Raw genomic sequence first — 25,265 nt, 5'->3', positions numbered from 1 at the left:
GGAATGCCTATTCTTGTCCGCAATTGCGGACAAGAATAGGACATGTTCTATTTTCTTGCGGACCTGAAGATCGGGGCCGCGCTCCGGAAATGCGGATGTGGACAGCACATAGTGTGCTCTCCGCATTCATTCCGTCCCCGGATGCGGACCCATTATACCAGGGATGCTCAATCTGTGGCCCTCCAGATGTTGCAAAACTACAACTCCCATCATGCCTGGACAACCTACAGCTATCTGCCTACATCAGGGCATGGTGGGAGTTGTAGTTTTAAAACAGCTGGAGGGCCGTAGGTTGAGTATCCCTGCATTATACGGACGTGTGAATGTAGCCTAACAATGCTTGTCCGCAAAATGGACAAGAATAGAATGTTCTATTTTTTAGTCATTAGCTTTTTTTTTGCTGCCCCATATCTTTTTGTCCGTGTCCATTTTTTTTTTTTGCGACCCGTATACGGGTTGCAAAAAAAAAAATGGACACGGACAAAAAGATATGTTCAATTTTTATAGACGAACATCCGCACTGTACTACACACCATGTGCATCTACCCATAGTGCCACTTTTGTGCTGATATTTTTTGTCCATTGTCCCCAAATTACCATAAGTTACTACAGTAATATGAAAATAGCATCGAATATAGCCCTAGGTATTATAGAAAAAAAAGTCTCCAAGAATTTTTATTTTATTTTTTAGAGCTTTATAAACATGTACTGGTTGAAAAATGGCTGGTTTTGAAGTGACGCCGAGTGTGGACGTGGTATATTACAGTTGTACAGCCATTGTGTTTTCCTCTGGTGACACAGCTCTGTGTAGAGGCAGTGATAAGCGTCATGTCGCCTTCTCCACAGTGTGCAATGGGTGTGAACCTGCGGCAGCCCGGACAGCATTGAGTGTGACACCCGTGACCTGGAAGTGCTCCGCGCTTCCTCCATGCGGCTTTGTGGGTGAGTGCCGGGAGCAGTAACGCAGTCTGTCGCTGACTGGCGTTTTCAGACCGGCATCATGCTGCTAGAAGCGCGGCCAGAGCTCAGCACAGCCGTCTTCGGGCCGCTCAGTGCAGGTAGGTACAGGCCGGCGTCTACTGCTAGGCCTAACGCAGGTATGTGGTGCCTGCAGACCGCGCCGGCCGGCAGGTTATTACCGTGGCTACAATCGGCTCGCTCATACAGCGGGGGCGCCTGCAGGATCTAGGCCGGCCGGTGGGGGCGCCGTATTATAGTGATGGCAGGATGTCACTGCGATCATAGATCTCCCGACAAAGGAATTCGCCTCCTGCATACAGCAGCTTTTACAGGGGTCGTCAATGCTGGGGCCATTGTAAAACACCAGTTACTTCTCCAGCATTTCCTGTGCCACAGCTCCAGTCTGTGCTTTGATGGCATACAGTGTACCCCAGGTGACATTCCAGGGGTTTTATGTTGCATACCTTTTTTGTCACACGCGAATTTAAAGAAACACAAAAAGGGGATCTCACTACTTTTTAATTCCAAACTGGGGTTATTAAATGACCCCCCCCCAAAGTCTCCTGCCTGATAAATGGTTGGTAATGATTCTTCCTGAATTCTCCCCCCCCCCCCCCCCTCCGCATTGCAATACCAGATATGGTATACATTTTTATATATTTTTTTGTTGTTGCATTTTTAAAGGTCTGTGCAGACCGGAAAGCCGGATCAGTTTTGCCTGAACACTTAATGCCGGATCCAGCACTAATACACTTAAATGTAAATTTATGCCGGATCCGGTATTCCGGCAAGTGTTCAGTATTTTGGGCCAGAGCGAAAACTGCAGCATTTCAAAAAACGTAAGAGGGACTGAATTGATGCACTTGGAATACTCCCCTTTCCAGCAGGGGGCCTCCGGACACTCCACAGCACGTCCATGGTCCCGCGCAGCACTGACCTTCTGACGTACACCGTGATCTGACGCGCTGTGTGATGTCAGGCTCAGAGCAGCGCGGAACGATTGAGTGTCGGCGTCGCCCCTGCTGGAAACGTAAGTCTGACAGACACTTCCCACGCAGCTAATTACAGACTGTTTTCATCACGTATCAGGCCCCTTTAATTGCTCTCAGGAGGTCAAGCGTGTGAACAGCATCCAAAACCCAATAAGACAGGCCGCTGATCGCACACAGGCTGAATAAAGGAAGATGGTAGAACAGCCAGGAGAGACACTAGCACCCACTCCTCCTCTGTAACACTGCGCTTTATATATTACCCTAACATTTACTGCTGTACCTCCGCAAATACAGCTTAGCGTGCTGGAGAGGGGAGAACGCAACCTGCAGAAGACATTATATCGCCCCATATAGAGTAATGCATACCTCCTGTAACCTGCAGAAGACATTATATCGCCCCGTATAGAGTAATACATACCTCCTGTAACCTGCAGGAGACATTATATCACCACATATAGAGTAATACATACATACCTCCTGCAACCTGCAGGAGACATTATATCACCCCTATAGAGTAATACATACCTCCTGTAACCTGCAGGAGACATTATATCACCCCTATAGAGTAATACATACCTCCTGTAACCTGCAGGAGACATTATATCACCCCTATAGAGTAATACATACCTCCTGTAACCTGCAGGAGACATTATATCACCACATATAGAGTAATACATACATACCTCCTGCAACCTGCAGGAGACATTATATCACCCCTATAGAGTAATACATACCTCCTGTAACCTGCAGGAGACATTATATCACCCCTATAGAGTAATACATACCTCCTGTAACCTGCAGGAGATATTATATCACCACATATAGAGTAATACATACCTCCTGTAACCTGCAGGAGACATATCGCCCCATATAGAGTAATACATACCTCCTGTAACCTGCAGGAGACATTATATAACCCCATATAGAGTAATACATACCTCCTGTAACCTGCAGGAGACATTATATAACCCCATATAGAGTAATACATACCTCCTGTAACCTGCAGGAGACATTATATCACCCCATATAGAGTAATACATACCTCCTGTAACCTGCAGGAGACATTATATAACCCCATATAGAGTAATACATACCTCCTGTAACCTGCAGAAGACATTATATCACCCCTGTAGAGTAACAACTGGGGTGTGGGAGCTGATGGCACTGGGGGGAACTGATGAACTTGGGCTGATTGCACAGGGGGGAATGAAGGGTGTTGGGGACTCATGGCAGGGGGTCTGATGAGTTTTTATAAAGGAAAACTGTCTATTAATTAATTTTCATGCACACGAAAGTGTCGTTTAAGCAGATTTTGCTGCGTTTCCGCAGCATGTGTTACTTGCGGATTATGACGTGGTTGTTTAGTTAAAAAAAAATAAAAATAAGCCAGTTGCTTGTGGGCTAAAATAAAATAAAAACCCAATCCATTGTGCTAGTCACTGCTGCTGTGATGTAAATAATCACTGTCCATAGTGGTCTAGAGCATGGTCAGGGGACCAGGCGGATTCCAGCGTGCAAACGGTTACAGGTAATGCTGTATTTTCCCGAGAACCAAAGCATAAAGAAGCAGTAAAGTGAGCCCATTGTATAAATCGCTTCCATCAACGGCGCATACTCTGTTACACTGGGAGAGGATCCATTACAATGTGATTGTCTCGTGTCTGTTTCCTAACCTGTGTATTCTCTGTTATGGCAGCCTCATTGCTGTGCCAGGTTGAGCCAGTGGGACGATGGTTTGAAGCGTTCATTAAACGCAGGAATAGAAGCGTGTCCGCCTCCTTTCAGGAGCTTGAGGATGAGAAGGAGACGTCGGAAGAGTCTGAGGATGAAGAGTTTCAGCTCGAGGAATTTGCACTTTTAAAAACCCTTGATCCTAAAGACTGGAAGGTTAATATCTATATTTTGTGGTGTTCACAAATCATACATCATTGCATGTTGGAAAGTTTCCTGTATGTTTTGTCTATTCAAGTCAGATAATTTTTTCTGCTTGTTGTCAGTGAATGGAAACATCCTTAGGCATGGTTCACGCCGCATCTGTGGTGCACTGTTGAGATACACTGTGAAATCTCCTGATGTATACACCAACATGCCACAGGCTCTAATATTGGCAATATATGCCAAAATAATGTCCGTTTAACATACTCTTGGCTGGGATGCATTGGAATTCAGCAGCCCCAACTGTATTGTAAAGTGCAGTAAACGTTGCTTTTTAGCACAACTGTATACATAAAGTATACTGTGTGGTATCCCTAGATATCAGACATAGGCATGCAGTGTATGAGTGTAGCAGAACTGTTTGGAACATTATCGCAAATGTGCTCTTATTTACATCAGCGGCTGATAACCTGGTGATAATGGTATGAACACTGCTTTTAAAGGCGTTATCCCATGATTAATGTAACAAATGGAAATCACTCATTATATAGCGCATGACAATCTCTTTCTAACAAAGCTAGAACCAGCCCTGTACCTCACCTGGATCCAGAGATCTCCACATTCATGGCTCTGCTAGATTTATATCAAGCTAACAGCTCAGGGGGAGGGTCTTTTCTCAGGGGGCACGTTTCTTCTGCTGCAGTTCTCTCCCTATCGCAGCTCAGGAGGCACCTGTCTCCTGCTGCAGTTCTCTCCCTATCGCAGCTCAGGAGGCACCTGTCTCCTGCTGCAGTTCTCTCCCTATCGCAGCTCAGGAGGCACCTGTCTCCTGCTGCAGTTCTCTCCCTATCGCAGCTCAGGAGGCACCTGTCTCCTGCTGCAGTTCTCTCCCTATCGCAGCTCAGGAGGCACCTGTCTCCTGCTGCAGTTCTCTCCCTATCGCAGCTCAGGAGGCACCTGTCTCCTGCTGCAGTTCTCTCCCTATCGCAGCTCAGGAGGCACCTGTCTCCTGCTGCAGTTCTCTCCCTATCGCAGCTCAGGAGGCAATTGCAGGATGGAACTGAGCATGTGTGTCCATATCACCAAGGTGGACAAAGAAATACTTATAAAACAAACAGTAGGCGGCACAATACAGATTTTATTGAATAACTCAGTGACTATACAACATTTTTAATTACATGCATTTACAAGTATTCAGATCCAAATGCTGGTTTGAAAACTGTAGAACACTTTTTGTGGGCAACCCCTTTAAGAGTTAAATAATATGTTTTTGTTTTGTTTTTTTAGAACCAGGATCACTATGCAGTGCTTGGATTGAAGAAACTGAGGTACAAGGCTACGCAGAAACAGATTAAAGCAGCTCGTAAGTAAAAGGAAACAACTGCGGATCTGTGGATGAATGGCTGCTCGTGACTTTCTGATATCCATTCTGAACACGCACTTTTCCCATTTTCAAGGGTAAAAGAACCTGTTCCTTATGTAAAGAGGATCAGTCACTACTTCAAACAATGTAAACTGTTCATGTTTTCGCTGGCCTCCTAATCTAACAGACACTAATGCACTGGTGGTCGTAATACCTGCACTAGGCATAACAAAGCGTTCCCTTAAGTGACTGTAGATTTTAAAACCATATCCCATGGTCGAACCAGTAGGCCAACCAAAATGCTGTCACAGAAATAACCCAAAAAGGTGGTAGGAAATTTCTATATGCAGTAACTCTATTGCAGTGTATTATTTTACTGATCAGTGTTTCATATGTTCTAACCCCTATTGGGACTAAGAATAAGTGAAAACGTTTTATAAAAAGAAAATAAAAATACATTTCCCCTTCTTTTATTATGTAAAACATTAAAATAATAGAAAAACCTGCACATAAGTGGTATCAGTGTCTGTAATAACCTGATTTGTAAAATGACATTATTTAACATGCAAGGTGAGTATAAAATAAAATAGAAATGTTTTTTTTTTTTTTTGTTAGTCTTGCCTCCCAAAAACCATAATAAATTGCGATCAAAATGTTACGCACCTCAGTATGGCACCAATAAAAACATCAACAAGTCCTCATACAGCTCCGTTAACTGTGTGTATAAAAAAAAAGTTACCAGCTGTCTGTGTATGCACACTTATACGGGGCATGGTATCAGTCACTGATGAGACAACCCCCATGTACAACTGAGCTCAGAAAGATCTGCTCAGCCCCTCCTGCTCTATAACATGCTGCAGTTTGTGGTGAAGGGTTCTCTTTAAATATCCTGCTTCAGCTTTAGAATCTGGATTTATATGGTTTGTAACATCTGAGGCCTAATGTTACCTCAGCAAATAAGTGACTTTCAGAACAGATGGATATCCTTGGTTGATATGGATAACTGTATCTACGTTGTATCCTTTTCCTATGTTAAAATGTAAAAAAATCTTCATTAAGACTTGCTTGAAAAATCTATGCCGTGCAGTGGATTTGGTGCCCAGTCTGCATCACAAAAACAAAGCAACCTCCATTGATCTGGATGTGGAATAACTGCTATTTCTTCTGTGTGCTCAGATAAAGCAATGGTTCTGAAACACCACCCTGACAAGAGAAAAGCGGCAGGAGAGCAAATTGTTGAAGGTGATAATGACTACTTCACGTGTATTACTAAAGGTAAGCTTTCTATAGATAATGCACTCGTAGATGCTGTAACTGCTATGGGGGCCTTTTGATATATAAACAATTTTTTTTTTTTTTTTACACATGCTGGTGGCTACCTGAGGTTAAAAAGTTGCACTGAGTTTTAGTCTGCAGTAGGGTAGGGTGCTAAAAAAATATTCCCATGATAACGATATTAAGAAATGTATTGCTATAACAATATACATAAATACCCATTTGGAATAAAAACACTTGGGGCCACAAGGGGACATTATACTCTATGGGGGCGGTGGGCCACAAGGAGACATTATACTCTATGGGGGCGGTGGGCCACAAGGAGACATTATACTCTATGGGGGCGGTGGGCCACAAGGAGACATTATACTCTATGGGGGCGGTGGGCCACAAGGAGACATTATACTCTATGGGGGCGGTGGGCCACAAGGAGACATTATACTCTATGGGGGCGGTGGGCCACAAGGAGACATTATACTCTATGGGGGCTAGAATTTGTACAGTATGTCTCCTTGTTTCACCCACAATACCCCCTGATTCCGGTCATTTAACCCATCAAATGCAAAACTATATAAACTTGATATCTCCACTATATCACCATCTTCATATTGACCCTCAAAATAAGGTCGTTTTCAGCACACGGTAAACACCCCGAGAACAAAACCCCCAAAACTTTTTTCTTTTTTTTCTTTTTGAATTTGACCCCAGAAAGTCGTCCCCCCCCCCCCCCCCCCTCTCTGGTTTCTTTTTTCAAAATACAAGATATGGTAAATTGCTTGGCACTGTTAAAAGATACAACTATCCAACAAACAAGCCCTCATACATCTATGAGAACAGAAAAGTAAGAACGTTGCGGCGCTTGGAACGTGAAGAGGAAGAAAATGAAAACCAAAAATTGGCCTGTCCTAAGGGGGATAAACATTTTTTGTTTCAATTTACAATAAGGCTTTTGTAAAGAATATATGTGATTCAAGTCAGCACATTGTGAAAGCATGCAATAGCCGTACAAATCTCCTGTATGCTATATATCTTCTGTACAACATTTGAGCAATATGATTTGCTTTACGTCAGTGGTAATGATGGGAAATGGAGGATTATGTTTGTCTCATGATTTGTATAAATATATTTAATAGTAAAAAAATATATATGGTTTGAATGTTTAACAATTTTTTTTGTGTTCTTTTTTGTTTTTTTAGCTAATGAAATCTTATCTGATCCTCTTAAGAGACGAGCCTTCAACAGCATTGATCCCACCTTTGATAATTCTGTCCCTTCAAAAAGTGAGGGGAAAGACAACTTCTTTGAAGTATTTTCTTCTGTGTTTGAGAGAAATAGTAGGTACGAAATGTGTAACTGCCAGCCATAACTAGTGATGTGGAAGAAACCATATTCACATTAGGCGTTCAGCAGAACCCTTAGGCCTTGTGCACAAGTGCTCTGATTTGTTTGTTTGTTTTGTTTTTTGTTCTAAATCAAAGCTAGAGTAAAAGAAAAACTAAGTAAAAAGAAAATAAAGAAAAAATTATATTAATGAAGTTTTCTTATCACAGAAAATATATGCCGTCACTTATTGAATGGTAGGGGGTCTGACTGCCAGGAGAATAAAGCCGAATGCACACGGCCATGAGCGGTCCGTGGTGACCCGGCCTGGATTCCTGCTGAGAGCAGGAGCGCACGGAGTAATTGGTTGCTATGCCGCCGCTGCAGTACAGTAATACACTGGTATGATCTATACGAGTGTATTACTGTAGTGCAGCTGCGGCATGAAGCGCATGGCGTCATAGCAACCAATGACGCCGTGCGCTCCTGCTCTCAGCAGGAATCCAGGCTGGCATACCACGGACCGCTCACGGCCGCGTGCATTCGGCTTAAGAATTAAAGAGGCTGCAGCTCTGGTTTAGCGCTGCTGCCCCATCACAGTTTTTCCTTGCACAGTGGTTCTCCTAGCCACTGACTGTGTACGGAATTTTAACAGAGCTCCTTTCAAGTTAATGATGTTAAGGTAGTTTCCCTCGCAGAAGCTCACAGACGTTAACCTGACACTAGTGATGTCGCAGCAATGTACCTCGCAGAAACACACTAGTGATGTCGCAGCAATGTACCTCGCAGAAACACACTAGTGATGTGACATTCGTTTACCTGACTGTGTTTCTTGTGGTAATTTACTAAGCTGAAACCTTATTAAGATGTCACAGCAGCGTACCTGACTGGAAGTGACTTGTGATGTCACAGCAGCGTACCTGACTGGAAGTGACTTGTGATGTCACAGCAGCGTACCTGACTGGAAGTGACTTGTGATGTCACAGCAGCGTACCTGACTGGAAGTGACTTGTGATGTCACAGCAGCGTACCTGACTGGAAGTGACTTGTGATGTCACAGCAGCGTACCTGACTGGAAGTGACTTGTGATGTCACAGCAGCGTACCTGACTGGAAGTGACTTGTGATGTCACAGCAGCGTACCTGACTGGAAGTGACTTGTGATGTCACAGCAGCGTACCTGACTGGAAGTGACTTGTGATGTCACAGCAGCGTACCTGACTGGAAGTGACTTGTGATGTCACAGCAGCGTACCTGACTGGAAGTGACTTGTGATGTCACAGCAGCGTACCTGACTGGAAGTGACTTGTGATGTCACAGCAGCGTACCTGACTGGAAGTGACTTGTGATGTCACAGCAGCGTACCTGACTGGAAGTGACTTGTGATGTCACAGCAGCGTACCTGACTGGAAGTGACTTGTGATGTCACAGCAGCGTACCTGACTGGAAGTGACTTGTGATGTCACAGCAGCGTACCTGACTGGAAGTGACTTGTGATGTCACAGCAGCGTACCTGAGGAATACAGACGTGTGATGTGGTAGTAGCTTACCTTGCTGGAAGTGACTTGTGATGTCACAGCACCGTATCTGATGAATACAGACTTGTGATGTCACAGTGCTTGCTTGACAGAAATCCTCTGATGAATCCTCAATGCAGTACAAAATGCAGGGGTCATCCAGAATCCTGCACTAGGAATTTAGAAAGATACATATCCAGAAATGGTCTCTCCATAAATATACCCTTAAAGATCGTAAGTCAATAAATGATCAGGATTAGAGATGAGTGAATCGAGCACCTGCGTCGCGGTGCCCTGAACCTGAGAATGATTCCCCTGCCTTGCACAGTGGCTGCTCCAGTAGTGGAAGCAGTGCATCTGTGCTTACGCTGCTACTCTGAACAGCCGCACGGGCGCGAGATTGTCAGGGCCAGCAGAGATATCTGGCCCTATCAATCAAGCAATGGGGGAGAAGGAATATTAATGTAAGGTGACAATATGTCTATTACCTTGCTAGTTAATGGAGCAAAATTGTGTACATCAATCAGATATTAAATAAACACCAATCGTAGATAACTCACAAAGTAAGTATGCGCACTAGGCCTGTATACCAAGTATCAACACCAAAAAAGGGAGAAAGGGCAAAGCACAACTAACACTATATATAAACTTTATTATGGTTCCCAAAAGAGGGAAAATCCAATAAAATACAAAGACGTACAATACAATGGTGGATAAAAAGACAGACAGGTTGGGAAAGGATCACAGAATGGACAACATGGAGCATAGAAAAAACATTAGACAAGGCCAAAAAGATGCTGAATAGTTAATAAATAAATACCCCAGTGGGGGACATGTATAAATGACCTCGCCTACCATAAACAAGATATTGGAGCCAGATACAGTACAGACATTTAACGTGCATGAAATACAATGTACATTGACAATAAATTGCAATATAATGAATAAGAAATTACATCAATAAATTCCAAAGTAGTGATCCAATGAGCCCCAACGCAGGTTTCGCGTAAGCTTCCTTCCTGTGGGCACACACCCTCCCTCCCTAAGGAAGCTTACCCGAAATGTGCGTTGGGGCTCATTGGATCACTACTTTGGTATTTATTGATGTAATTTCTTCATTATATTGCAATTTATTGTCAATGTACATTGTATTTCATGCACTTTAAATGTCTGTACTGTATCTGGCTCCAATATCTTGTTTATGGTAGGCGAGGTCATTTATACATGTCCCCCACTGGGGTATTTATTTATTAACTATTCAGCATCTTTTTGGTCTAATGTTTTTTCTATGCTCCATGTTCATTCTGTGATCCTTTCCCAACCTGTATATATATATTAGTCGTGCTTTGCCTTTTCTCCCTTTTTTGGTGTTGGATCAATCAGATATTGTTGCCCTGATTTTTGTATGACCTTTACTACTATAGATTGATGGGATCCTGAATGCTACACTGCACTGTGAATTAACATGTCGTTATACATTTACTCTGCCCACCACCTGCTGGTAAAGCTTTTACCCGTTGTCCCGGCTATACTAGAGCCCCACAATCATCCGTTACCACTGTTTATGCCTATTACAGGAAACTGCACTATTGCCTGACATTGTATTGAAATGGACAGGAGACCATAAAATACTTGATCATGGCTGCTAGAGGAGCAAAGCATTTCTTTCTGGTAGCTCTCCACTGTCCCTTACAGAAGGGGGTCCCAAGCAGAGTCTACCCTCTGCGACATTCATAGAGCCTAATAGGGAATATATTAAACTGTAAAATCGTACATTTCTATTAGAAAAATAGCTTTAAAGTGACTTATTTTGCTCCTTAGCAATGCTCCTCTGTCTTCTGTTTATGTTAATGTGGAGACTTGTTAACACTGACTGTTATGTAAACAGAAGACAGGGGGCGTTGCTAGGGCTCAAAATGGGTTACTTTAGAGCTATTTTTCTAATAGAAATGAACGATTTTAGTAATTAAAGCATATTACAAAAATGGTCAGTATCACTGCCCCTATAAATAAAAAAAAATGACAGTTACACTTTAAGGCTTGTTCAGGTGGTACCATCCCATTAGGGCAAGTTTACAAATAATTTGTATAAAATTCTCTTTCTGATGCATGAATTGTAAAACCATAACATTGTAATATGTCTATATAACCATTCCAGGTGGTCAAATCAGAAAAACGTTCCAAAACTTGGCAACATGAACACCTCAATTGAAGACGTAGATGCGTTTTATTCTTTTTGGTATGTTCTCATATGTGGAATTAAAAGACCTGAGCACTGTGAAACCTGTGGTGGCTTGATTTGTACAATTTTATAATTCTTTTCTGAATATTTGTATTGTAAAAAAAAAATAAACTTTTATTTGTTAGTATAGTAATTAGTTATATTGTGCATCCTCACTTAATCACTGTGCACTCTGATCAATGAGTTTTTTTTCACATACTAGGTACAATTTTGATTCCTGGAGAGAATTTTCTTACTTGGATGAAGAAGAAAAAGAAAAGGCAGAATGGTGATTACTATTTAAATTCCTTAGATGCAACGTGGCTTTCCTCAATGTGTCTGACCTGTCATGTCAGCCTGCAGCAATCCTCATGTCTGAGAAACAAGCATGACTGCCAAAATATAGCAGAAACTACAGACATCTCTGTGAATTTTCAAACTAGCAGCTTGGATTGTTGATGTTGTTTTCAATGTAAGATGATTTTGAATTGAGAGCAGGGGCGGACTGGGAACTTAAAGTGGCCCTGGAAAAAAAATACTAAAAGTGTCCCCGTTTTGTAGTCTGGTCCAAATTGATGTAAGGCAGAGCCAGCAATACCATATTATGGCACATTATACCACAGTGCATCACAAAATACTGCCACCAGCAGCATAAAGTACATCCTCAAAAACTTCCACTGGCCGGCCGTGAGGAGGGCTCAAGCGGCCACGGAATTTTACCTGGAAGGTTTATGGCCAATCCACCCCTGCTTGAGAGAGAATTTGGAGTTGTATGAATACAAAGTAGATCCTAGCAATAAATTTTTTTGAAAATAGTCACTTAGTGGTAAACCTCATACAAAAGTCAGAACAGTCAAGCTTGTCCTCTTCCTCTTGACCTGCACAGGTCACAGAGAATACCTAGAAAACTGTCCCATAGAAGTCGGTGTGGTTCCCTCCTGACTATTGTGTCTATGCCCTATGGTAATATCTCTAAATTCTTTTAAGAACAACTTTGGCAAGATGGCTGCCCCCATAATCACGTTAAAGAGGACCTTTCACTAGTTTAAAAACTAACTATATCAGTGGGCAGAGCGGCGTCTAGGGGTCCCCCTGCACTTACTAGTATGTCTGGGCGCCGCTCCGTTCGCCCGGTATAGGCTCCGGTGTCTGCAGCTCCCTCTGTTGTACTGGGCGGATTTTTTGTATTAGGGTTGTCCCTTGCTGCAGTGCTGGCCAATCGTAGCGCACAGCTCATAGACTGGGACTCCCAGGCTATGAGCTGTGCCTGTGCCGCTCTTCCCACTGATATAGTTAGTTTTTAAACTAGTGAAAGGTCCTCTTTAAGGAAATAGAATTAAAAAAAGGATGTGTGGCAAATTTCCTTTACGATTGGCCTCTGTGCATGATCATGATCAGCTCTACATTAGGTTAGGGCTAGTGACTAATAATTTTGATATCTAGTCTGTTTTGTATGATACAAAGATACAGATCCTCATTGCGTCTTGTCTCATATTTGTGTTGTCAGCCGTGATGAGAGGCGGTGGATTGAAAAACAGAACCGAGCGGCCCGAGCACAAAGGAAAAAGGAAGAAATGAATAGGATTAGAACATTAGTTGGTACGTGTGATTCATTTCTGACGTGAACATGCAGCACATTCTGTCCTCTCGCAGTCCTCTCCTCGCTCATGAGCGTTCACCGCATAGATTTTTTTAAAAATATTTCAATAGTTTGGACTTTTCTGACGTGGCAATATGTGATATGTTTATTATTTATATATTTTATATGTGAAATTGGAAAAGGGGGGTGATTTATACTTAATATTTGGGTGTTTGTTTTTTTTTTTTTTTTTTTTTTTACACTTTTTATTTAATAACTATTTCTCGCCCAGTTTCCTTGGGGGACACAGAAGACCTTGGGTATAGCTCATCTCCATAGGAGGCGTGACACTAAGTGAAGACTGTTAAGCCCCTCCTCCACAGCTATACCCTCAGCCTGGAGAGAGAGACTGCCAGTTTTTTGCTTATTGTCCAAGGAGGCAAGACACTCCCTGCTCTGCAGGGCTGTTTTCTCTTTGTTTAAATTTTAGATTTTTACTTTTTCTTTCTTTTTGTTCCAGATCATCAGGGACAACAGAGACGCACTAGACCTCTCTGTTTCTCCCGGGGTTGAGCTGCGCCAGTGCCGGTCACCGCACTGCTGCCTCCCCCACAGAAGGCAAGGTGGATCAGGGCAGCCTAGCTCCCCTACATCCCGCCAGCGCAAGGGTCGCCCGCAAGCCAAGTCCCTCTTCCAGCGTCCTGCCACTACGGTGCCAGTAGCTGAAGGGGCGACCCTGCTGGAATGGACCGAGGGTGAAGACGGCTGTGGTAAGAGAGTGGCTTCTCCAGCCCTACGTCCCCCACCCCCCACCCAATGGTCTCCTGCGTGCCTGACCCCCCATACTGGGCCTCTGGACCCTTCCCCTGCTGGACCTAGGCTGGCCCCTGGGGTGCGGCAATCTGCTCCCTGCCTCCCCCCCCCCCCCCTGCAGCTAGTGGCTGTCGGCCGTCGCCTGCCTTCTCCTCACGGGCATCCCGCAATATTCCGGTCTCTGGTGGAGGGGGCGGGAACTTCTCCAGGCGCGAATTTTTCCCGCCTGGAGGTTCCTCCACCCCCAGGGGATCGCACGCCACCCTCCAGGCCGGATCCCTGTTAACCCTTTGGGTGCAGGCCGGCTCCCAAAAATGGGTCTGTATAGTTGGCCTCCTTTTTCTCTCAGGGCCCCTACATGGTGGCTCCCCTTTAGCCTCAGAGGCTGAGTTTAAATTAAAAAAATATATATATATAATAATAAAATAAATAATAATAGATCATGATTTCTATTGGACTGCGCAGGACGCTGCAGCCTCATCAGTAATGCTGCATGTCTGCATGACCTCTTTCCACAGGCGGCATGGTGTTGCGCTCCCAGCCTGCGTCGCTGCTAGGGCATTTCCCCTTTTAGCCGGTTTTCTTGCCTCTTCCAGGATACGCGCTGGCCAAGTGCATTCGGCCCTTCTGTAGGCAGCATTCATCATCTCTCCAGTTATGGTGCCTGCCATGTGCATCCCCCCCCCTCCTAGGCGGGCTACTGCACTCTCCCTGGCTGGCCATGTGCATGACCCCCTTCTTAGGCGGAATACTGCACCTTCACCGGATACGGTGCTGGCCATGTGCACGACCCCCTTCCATAAGCGGAACGCTGCACTCTCTGGATTTGCTGCCGGCCATGTGCGTGACCCCCTTCCGTGGGCGGAACGCAGCACTCGCTGGATTCGCTGCCGGCCATGTGCGTGACCCCCTTCCTGGGCGGAAAGCAGCACTCTCACTGGATCTGTTGCCGATCATGTGCATGACCCCCTTTTTTAGGCGGAATACTGCACTCTCACCGGATACGGTACTGGCTATGTGCACGACCCCCTTCCATAGGCGGAATGCTGCACTCTCGCTGATGTGCTATGATGTACTTATGTACTATGTTATTATGCTGCAGTCTCACCGGTTTCGCTGCCGGCCATTTCTTAGGCGGTATGCTGCACTCTCATTGGATTCCCTGCCGGCCTTAGGTATGCGGCTGTGCTGGACTTGTCCTCAGGCAGCATACATACATCCCTCTGTCTGTGGTTGTTTCCTCGCAGGTACGTTGCTGGCCACGTGCATGTACCCCATACATGGCAGGGTGCTTGCACTCTCGCTGGATCCGCTGTCGGCCATATGCATGACCCCTCTTCCGTAGGCGGTGTACGCACTCTTGCTGGATTCGCTGCCAGCCAGGGGCATGCCTTCCTTCCTCAGGCGACATGCACGCATTCTTAGTGACTGTGTTTGTCTCTCGCCAGTACGTTGCTGGCCATGTGTATGACTCCCATGCATGGCGGTGTGCTCGCACTCTCCCTGGATGAGATGCTGGCCATGTGCTTTACCCCCCTTTTTTCTGGGCGGTATGCTACACTCTCACCGGATACATTGCTGGCCATGAGAATGGCCCTCTAACATGGGTGGAACGCTTGCACTTCCATTGGATACGGTGCTGGCCTTGTGCGTGACCACCTCTCACTTCAAGGGCAGAATTTGGCACGCTCATGAGATTCACGGCTGTCCTTATATGGCTGTGCTGGACTTGTACATGTCCCCCTTCATTGGCAGAGTAGTTGCACTCTCGCTGAGTTCAGTGTTGGGTGTATTATTGCACACTCATTTAATGCTAGGATACCCCTGTGCATGTTCCCCTTTCACTAGGTGGACCTCCTGCGTTCCTGCTGGTTTATAGGGTATGTCCTGCTTCTCTGAAGTAGGTACGGCCTTAGGCATCACTCCCTTTTGGGACGGGCCTTGCACTCTTGCCGACTGCAGTTGGCCAGGTACAATTTCCCCCCTTTCGGGGTGGACTGATTGCGTTCCATCGCATGCTATACTAGGTTTGTGCATAACTCCCTTTTCAGGTTGCACTTTGCAATTCCGTACATGCTGTGGCACTCTGGGACGAGCCCCCCTTTTTTCTAGGTGGGTTGGCCTTCTCGCTGCTTACGGGGCTGCTCGTACGTATGCCTCACCTGCTTCCTGCGGCATACCTTTGTTTCTTGGGAGACGATGCTTGCCGCCAGCCTTGCACTCGTCCCTAAGGAGTTCATTCTGTCCTCCTGACCGGACAGGCTCTATTGCTCTCTGCTGCACCGAGCTGGGTGGTGCTCATTCATTTAGTTGGCCTTTCATTCCAGGGAGTGTTCGTGGGTCCTAGATGCATGCCCATGCGTCCTTCTGCGGCATTGCTTCCCTGCGCTAGTGGTCACATATTCGAGAGTGCTGTTGTCTGCAGCGCCTCTCGAATTCTTCGTTGGCTCTGGCAGGACTGCGGTTCCCTTGCCTGCTGCAATTTCCTCCTCTTCGGATGCAGTGTGGTATGAGTCCTTCCTCTTGGAGCCTCTACGCTTCTGTCTGATCTGCTACCGGGTTCGGGCTGCTCTTCTCGGGAAGGTCACCCAACTTTTCTTGGGTGCTGGATTACCCAGGTCCGGAGGACCTCCGCCTTGGGTTTTTCAAGGTATTCGCCTTCTGCGAGGCGGTGGAGCGGGCATCTCACAGTGTAGCGGGTTCTGCTTTTGAGCTGTCCTGTGGCTTCCCTGTTGCCCACTCCTCCTCCTTTCGGTTGGAGGGTGTTATGCCGACCTCTGTCTCGACTGCCGTATCTCGTCGGCTTTGTTTGGCTCCCGCTCGGTACAGATCACTCCGATGTGGCTTCCCGCCAGACTTCGGAGGCTGTTTTTTCACTGTCCTCCCCTCTGGGGAGAGCATGGTTGTTCATGTGGATGGTTCAGGTGTTCCTTTTGGCCTCGTACTGTCTCCCTTGTTCACGCTGGCTGTATTAGCTGTGTGCCTATTTACCGAGTCTACCGCGTTCTGTCCTCCCGCTGAGTGCAGATTGCGTGGCCCATTCTAAGACGATGGTCCTGCTGTAGACTTACCTTCTCGATAACTTGGGGGGACTACCTTTTCGGTCCAGATTGTCCTTTGATCTCCCACACCGGGACTGTACAACGTGGTTACATCAGCATGGACTTTAGCCTGTCTTCTCCTGGCATCTGGCGGATCCTTTGGGTTCTTTCCATCTGTCCTTCTGCTCCCCCACTCGGGTGGATACGGGACGACGTTGTTCGAGGGCCGACGGGGCTATTTTTGTCGACCCTTCTGCCCGTGTTACTGGTCTGCGCCTGATCACATTGGGTTTTCGCCTGCTTGCCAGGCGACTCCAGCGGGTTCGCTACTGTCCACTCCTGGCTGTGTTTCGTCCAGGATCTGTCGTAAGACTTAGTTTTTTTTTTTTGTCTGGGGTTCTGTGGGAAGCTGTGCATTCCCCACTCTGAATTTCTTTCCCCATGGTTCTGTCTTTTACTTGAGGTGTCAAGTGTCGGCGCTGTTCTTCCTCTTCCAGCGTTTCCGGCCCTCTGGGCCTGCCAAGACCTTCTTCCTCGGAGTGGCTCTTTGGTTCCTCTGTACTGTCCTTCGGTACCGCCCTGGGGACTATATCCTGAGCTCTCGGCGCTCCAATCTTGTCCTTGGAGCCGTTACAGGAGTTCTCTCTACCCCTTCTGTCCTGTACGGTTGTGTTCCGTATCAGTCGTGTCTCTGACGGGTGCCGGAATGGCCCCTTTTTTTGTTACGAGCCTTCTGTCTTTTCCAGGACAGGGCTGTTCTGCATCCCGTTTCTTCCTTCCTTCCTTCTGGAGGTGGTGTTTGCCTTTCGCTTCAACACCTCACCTATTTGGACGTTGTTTGGGCCTTGCCGTTTTTACTTGGAGATCTCCGACTCTTGCAGACGTTCGGCCTCTTCGGTTTCCAGGAGGTCTGTGCATAGGGTTGACCGACTCCAGGGTGGTTTTCCTCCGCTTGATCAGATTGGCTATTGCTGAGGTTACCGCACCAAGGGCAGGATTCTGTCTTTGGTGTCACCGTTCCTTTCACCAGAGCGGTCGGTGCCTCCTGGGCCGGAGGCATTGGGCTTCGGCCGTGCATTTGGGCACGGCGGCCACAGGTCTACCTTGCACGCCTTACTGAGTTCTACAGGGTGCATACTCTGACTTTGGCAGATGCTGCCTTGCCCCGCCTGGGTTTGCAGGCGGCGGTTCATTGATGACTTTCGGGTGCTTCACCTTGGTGCTGTGGTCCCTCCCCCTTTTGGACTGCTTTTGAACGTCCCAAGGACTTCTGTGTCCCCCAAGGAAACTGGGCGAGAAAACGAGATTTTTGTAAAACTTACCAGTAAAATCTCTTTCTCGCTCTTTCCTTGGGGGACACAACACCCACCCATTGATTGTTTTTTTTCTCTGTGCGTTTTCCGAGTTTTTGTTACCCGTTGGGTAGTTGGCTTGTTGGTTCCTTGTTGGACTTTGCCTTTTCTCACTGCTTGGACACGCAACTGGCAGTCTCTCTCTCCAGGCTGAGGGTATAGCTGTGGAGGAGGGGCTTAACAGTCTTCACTTAGTGTCACGCCTCCTATGGAGATGAGCTATACCCAAGGTCTTCTGTGTCCCCCAAGGAAAGAGCGAGAAAGAGATTTTACTGGTAAGTTATACAAAAATCTCGTTTTCCCCCCTTAGGGGCTAGAACCTGGATATTTTAATTGCTTGTCCTATTCACCCTAATAGATCTCACACTCTCTCTGCTGCTCTGTACACACAGCAGCAGGGAGCTGACTATGGCAGCCAGGGCTTCAGTAGCATCCTGGCTGCCATGGTAACTGATCGGAGCCCCAGGCTTACGCTGCTGGGACTCCGATCAGAAGCTGCCATTGCACCACCAATCAGGAGGAGGGGATCCTATGGCCACTGCCGCCAATGATTTTGATACTGGGGGGTTGAGAGGGGCGGGCGCACTGTGCCACCAATGATTTTATTGGGGTGGGGTGTTAGTGGAGGGCGCACTGCGCCACCAATGATAATTAACCCTTAATACAGGAGGCGGGTACTGGCAGCAGATCAGCGGCAGTTAACCCCTCTGGTGCTGCACCTGAGGGGTTAACTGCCGCTGATCGCAGCTCCCTGTCAGAGGCAGGGTGCCGGCTATGCGATTCTGCTGCCGGCCCCTTTCTCCTGTATTATGTGTTAAAGACGACCTTATATAGGTCCAGACTTTAAAGGGACACTGTCAGGCCTTCTGAGCATATTTAGATCTTTAGATGCCCTCCTCAGTCTTTCCAACCGTCCTTTGTGCCCAAGGGGCGTTCTTTGCGCCGCATTTGTGCCCAGCCGTGCACCAACTGCCGAATCCTTACAGACGCCCATCTCATTAGAATTCACTTCGCTGGGCGGTAGAGCAGTGCCCGGCGCAGGCGCAGAATGGAGAGGCTGAAGCGGCCTCATTGAAACATAGGGGACGCAGGCGCAGTTACGGTCATCGGCCTCAATAGCATCATCTGCGCACATGCGCCCGGCACCCTCACTCACTGGGATCACATCGCGCCTGCGACCCCTATGTTTCTATGAGGCCGCTTCAGCCTCTCCATTCTGTGCCTGCGCCGGGCAATGCTCTACCGCCCAGCGAAGTGAATTCTAATGAGATGGGTGTCTGTAAGGATACGGCAGTTGGGGCGCGGCTGGGCACAAATGCGGCGCAAAGAACGCCCCTTGGGCACAAAGGACAGTTGATTGACAGGTGATTATAAAGATTATTTTTCACGGTTTAAAATGCGCACAGGGATAATACTTATATGAATTGGAAACTTATTACAAGACCGAGGAGGGCATCTAAAGATCTAAATATGCTCAGAAGGCCTGACAGTGTCCCTTTAAGTAGCAGGCTACAGAGCGGCGCCCAGAGATGTCCCAGCACTTACTATTATTCCTGGGCGTCGCTCCGTTCGCCTGCTGTGCCCCATTACTGTCTCCTGCTCAATATCCTAATTACTATCGGAGCAATGGGGAGGAGACATCAGCTTCTCTCCTGGGCGTTCCTTCTCCCTGGCTGTAGCGCTGTCCAATCGCAAAGCAGGGAGAAGGAACGCCCAGGAGAGAAGCTCATGTCTCCTTCCCATTGCTCCGATAGTAATTAGCATACGGAGCAGGAGACAGTAAAGGGGGCACAGCAGGCGAACGGAGCGACGCCCAGGAATAATAGTAAGTGCTGGGCGCCACTCTGTGTAGTCTGCTAACTTAAAGTCTGGACCCAGGAAAAGTCCTATCATTGGTGGCGCAGTGCGCCCGCCCCTCTCTCCTCATTGGTGGCAGCGGCAGCACAAGGGGTAGGGAGAGACTGCTTCCCCTGTGCTGCTGAGAGGACATGAGCGCGCTGACAGCAGTGCGCTCATGTTCAGAGATACTAGACTGCACAGCAGCGCAGCCCAGTATCTAAAAAAATTTAAATGATCTATTGGGTATTGAAATTTCGATACCCACAACAACCCTATTTCCAACTGCTTTATGTTATTATTTTTTGTATCAAAAATCTTTTCAATGTTATTATTCAGTGAAAATGACATATAATAAAGAAATATAACGGCTATGGACTAAATCATGATATGTTGTGATGGGAATAGGATTGCATGCCATCTAGTTCATCTTACCATAATGATTGTACAGACAGTAATAGATATTTAGAAGGTGTTTTCCAGGAAATGTAAACACTTGAAAGAAGAAAGGGAATGGTATATAATAATAATATTATAATAATTTCTATTCACCTGGAAACTCTCCACCGCACCAGCGCTGCATCTCCCCGATGGTCTGTGTTGCTGTCCTGCAGTAATGATGTTGCAGCTATCTGCACTTATCAATTGCAGCCATTCAAGGTCTCTGGCTGCTTAGGTCAATCATTGGCTGCATGAGGCATAGGTCACCTACAGGGGCTGCAGTGTCATCACTGCATGACAGCAACAAACATCGGTCGAAGCACTGCAACAATGGAAGATTTTCCACGTGAATAGTACCTATTTTGTTAGGCTACTTTCACACTAGCGTTTTTTGCGGATCCGTCATGGATTTGCAAAAACACTTCTGTTATAATACAACCGCATGCATCTGTCATGAACGGATCCAGTTGTATTATGTCTTCTATATCCGTCTTGAACACCATTAAAAGTCAATGGGGAACGGATCTGTTTTCTTTTGTGCTAGAAATGGACGGATCAGTTTGGCTCTGCTTTGTCAGGCGGACAGCAAAACGCTGCAGGCAGTCCGCCTCCAGAGCGGAATGGAGATGGAACTGATGATGTGTTCTGAGCGGATCCTTATAGCCATTTAGAATGCATTAGGGCAAAACTGATCCGTTTTGGACCGCTTGTGAGAGCCCTGAACGGATCTTGCAAACGGAAAGCCAAAGCGCAAGTGTGAAAGTAACCTTACTTTATGGCATCAGCTTTCTTCCTCAGAGTTCTTTAATCTCACAGACAACCCCATTAAGTAACATTCTTACATATATTTTTTTATAATTGTAGTGTAGACTGAACACTTAGACATTAGTCACGAGTATATTTTTCATGTCCAAAATTAAAAAGGAGATTTTTGTGAAACTCACCTGTAAAATCTTTTTCTCGTCTTTTCCATTGGGGGACACAGACCATGGGTATAGCTTAGAGGTATTAGTAGGAGGGACACTATGCAAATGAAAGAGCTCCTCCTCCTCGGGCTATACCCCCAGACTCCACCAGGAGGAACTCAGGCGTTGCACAAGCAGTAGGAGAAGGAGCAAGAAAAAATCATGGAAACCATCGGACCAAGCCATAAGGTCCAACCAGAAACAGAAAAACTGAACTAAAGACCCCTCCTGCAACAGGAATAATGGGTGGGAGCTGTGTCCCCCAATGGAAAAGACGAGAAAAAGATTTTACAGGTGAGTTTCACAAAAATCTCCTTTTCTCGTGCTTTTTTCCATTGGGGGGACACAGACCATGGGACGTCCAAAAGCAGTCCATGGGGTGGGAAAAAATACCAGCACCGCCAGGAGGAACGCCCCAACGGTCAAACAGGAACCACAGCCTGCAAAACCCTGCGGCCAAAGCCGCATCAGCCGAAGCCAGTGAATGCAACTGACAAAAATTTGCAAAGGTATGCAAGGACGACCAGGTGGCCGCCGTACACAGCTGAGACGCAGAGGCACGACTGCGTCTTGCCCAGGAAGCCCCCTCCGCCCCAATGGAGAGAACGGCAAATCTAGCCGGGGGAACTCCACCACAAGCGTGACAAGCCGCGGAAATAGCCAAGCAGATCCAGAGCGCCAAGAACGGCGGACGGAAGCAGTAGCCGCGAGACACACCTCCAGGACCCGTACAACATCCAGGGAATGCAGAGTGCATTCCTTGGGGTTAGCCGGAGAAGGACAAAAGGAAGGCAGGACAAGATCCTCATCAAGGCGGAAGGGAGAGACCACCCTGGGCAAAAAGAAGGGGACTGGACGGAGCACAACTTAATCCTGGTGGAAAACCAGAAAGGCTCCTGACAGGAAAGAGCGGCCAGCTCCGACACCAGTCTGACTTAAAAGCTCGTGATGGGACGTGAACTCACAGCCACTGCATAATAGCCCAGAACTTTAATCACTACGCTATGTAGCTGTATCAGAAGCTATGGTCACAAGGAAGTCCAGATGAGAACAGTCAGAGAGACCCTCCTCAAAGGCTCGAAGGGGGCCGACTGCAGAGCGCGCAGAACCAAATTGAGATCCCAAGGAGACAAAGGGGGAACATACGGGGAACCGAATGCGCCACCGCCGAAGAAAGGTCACCACCGGACCCTTAAGAGCAAGGGACCTCTGACGGCCCGCGCCGAAACCTGACCTTACAGGGAACTAAGCGACAGTCCCTGCACAAGCCCAGACTGAAGAAAAGACAGTACCATCAAGATGGAAAACCGAAGGGGAGGGAACCCCGAACCCTCAAAAAAGGATAGGAAGGCCATCCAGGTACGATAGTAAATCCGGGAGGAAGAAGACTTCCCCGGACTGATCATGGTCCTAACCACTGAATCCGAGAACCCCATCTTTATCAGGATGGCGGTTTCAACAGTCATGCCGGTAAACGAAGAGACCGCAAATTCCGGTGGAAGAACGGGCCCTGAGACAGTAGGTCCTGTCCGTCGGGAAGAGGCCATGGGGCGTCCGCCAGCAACCGAGCCACGTCCGAAAAAACCACGCGCGGCGAGGCCACTCTGGGGTGATGAGACCGGTCGGAGTCCCTTCCGCCTCGAACTGGCGTAGACCCTTTGGTAGGAGAGGAAAACAGAGGAGGCTGAAGTCCTGCCACGGAGACACCTGCGCATCCATCCGTACGCCTCCGGATCTCGGGCGCGAGCCAGGACCACTGGGATCTTGTTGTTGAACCCGGACGCCATTAAGTCCACATCCGGACGGTCCCATCTGTGGCAGATTTCCTCGAACCCTTCTGGATGCAGAGACCACCCGCTTGGATCCACCGTGTTGTGGCTTAGAAAGTCCGCTGTCCAGTTGTCCACTCCTGGAATGCAAACTGCTGACAACACCGGAACGTGCGTCTCCGCCCACGTCAGAATTCTCTTCACCTCCTGCATCACCATCCGGCTGCGGGTCCCGCCCTGATGGTTGATATAGGCCACGGCCGCGGCATTGCCCGTTTGAACCCGCACTGGGAGGCCCGCAAGGAGAGAGGTCCAATAGGAGAGAGAGAGCGGAAAAAAAAAAAATCGCCCTCAGTTCCAGAAAGTTGATTGGAAGGCGAGACTCTGCCGCCGACCAAATTCCTTGAACCGTGCGAGACTGGAAAACGCCACCCCCAACCCAGGATGCTGGCATCGGTGGCGGCGATCGTCCAGGAGAATGCGAGAAAGGAACTCCCCGACCTCAGGTTCTTTGGGAACAGCCACCAAGGGAGAGCTGCCCGAACCCGCTGAAAGGTAAAGGATCTCCTGTTGCGCCAGGCGAGTGTGAAACTGGGTATATGGAAGGCCTCGAAAGAGGCTACCATAAGACCCAGGACCTGCAAGTATTCCCGAATGGAGAGGCACGGGGAGCGCAGCAGATGCGACACTGCCCCCTGGACCTGGGAGGACTTGAAGGCTGGTAGAATACTTAGGCAGCCGAGGTGTCCAAAATCACCCTCCGGAAGGAGAGCCTCTGGGACGGGAAGAGGCAGGAGTTTGGGAAAGTTACCAGCCAGCCGAACCGTTCCAGGGTCTGAACAGTGATCCGGACGCTGTCCGTGGTCTGCGGTAGAGAGGGGGGCCTCTATCCGGATATCGTCCCGATAGGGCAGCAAAGGAATGCCCCTGGTACGAAGAAGCGCCATGAGCGGTCCAGGACCGTGGCAAGGACCCGCGGGGTGGTCGCCAACCCGAAGGAAGGGCGACAAACTGACAGTGTCGACCCATAATGGCGAAGCGCAGGAATCGATGGTGGGATTCCGCAATCGGGACATGTGATAGGCCTAGGAGCAGCAGGGCGGGCTGACTGGGCCCTCTAGTGCCGGGAAGGCTGGTGCAAAGGAAGGGCTCTTTGCGGGCGACCTGAGACCCCCGGCGGAGGAAGCAGGCGACGGCCTACCAGATGAGAAACGGCAAAAGGCATGCAGAGATGAACTCGTCCAGCTGATCCCCATAAGGTCTGGAAACCCCAAAGGGGAGATTAGCAAGGGAACGCTTGGTGGAGGCGTCAGCATCCCACACCTTCAATCAAATCTCTTCGCGCTGAGTGACAGAGATGGCCAACCTGCGGGCAAAGAGGGAAACAATGTCCCTAGAAGCTTCGCAAAGAATCTTAGAAGCCTGAGACATCTGGAGAACCAACTCCAGTGTGTTAGTAGCCGCATCTCGTACCGCCAGTTCCTGGTGGTGGTGTTGTAACCACACCGAGAGAGCACTGGCTACCCCTGCTGAGTGAAAGGTAGGTCACAGGGACGCGCTGCCAGCGAAAAAAGGACCTGGAAGAGAGTCTATGCGTCTGTCCACAGCATCCTGGAAAGAGGAACTGACTAAGACAGGAAGGGCCACATAATTGGCTAATCCGGCCACCGGAGGATCCACCTTAGGGGGAGGAGACACCTCTCCTCGCCGTCAGCAGGGAAAGGAAAGTATATTCATGCGCTGGGTGGTCGAGAACCTTATTAAGACCACCCCAGGCCCTGGACATGACCGCGGAAAAATCCCTCATGGACCGGGAACATGGTAGTCTCCGACTGCCTGGACGGAAAAAGGGGGAACTCCTGACCAGTGGAAGGAGGAGAATCCCCTTGGAGAATAAAGGTGTCTCGGACAGTCACCACTAAGTCAGCCACCCTGGTGGAGAGCTTA

The 25,265-nt window shown here is 47.8% G+C and overlaps 1 protein-coding gene across 1 annotated transcript in view; it reads left to right on the top strand.

The window, feature by feature from the left end:
* Positions 1–910: 910 nt before the first annotated feature.
* The window catches only part of DNAJC2 (DnaJ heat shock protein family (Hsp40) member C2), a 48,271-nt gene continuing 23,916 nt past the window's right edge, over positions 911–25,265 (top strand). Inside the window, exons 1-8 of the mRNA XM_044280161.1 lie at positions 911–1,058; positions 3,649–3,839; positions 5,115–5,190; positions 6,367–6,465; positions 7,662–7,803; positions 11,460–11,540; positions 11,746–11,811; positions 13,030–13,121. Coding sequence (XP_044136096.1) covers positions 1,001–1,058; positions 3,649–3,839; positions 5,115–5,190; positions 6,367–6,465; positions 7,662–7,803; positions 11,460–11,540; positions 11,746–11,811; positions 13,030–13,121 — 805 coding nt within the window. The 5' untranslated portion in view covers positions 911–1,000. The remainder of the gene's footprint in view (positions 1,059–3,648; positions 3,840–5,114; positions 5,191–6,366; positions 6,466–7,661; positions 7,804–11,459; positions 11,541–11,745; positions 11,812–13,029; positions 13,122–25,265) is intronic.

This window comes from Bufo gargarizans, chromosome 2, assembly GCF_014858855.1.
Source record: "Bufo gargarizans isolate SCDJY-AF-19 chromosome 2, ASM1485885v1, whole genome shotgun sequence".
NCBI classification, from domain to species: domain Eukaryota; kingdom Metazoa; phylum Chordata; class Amphibia; order Anura; family Bufonidae; genus Bufo; species Bufo gargarizans.
This window is presented reverse-complemented; position numbering and strand designations above follow the sequence as displayed.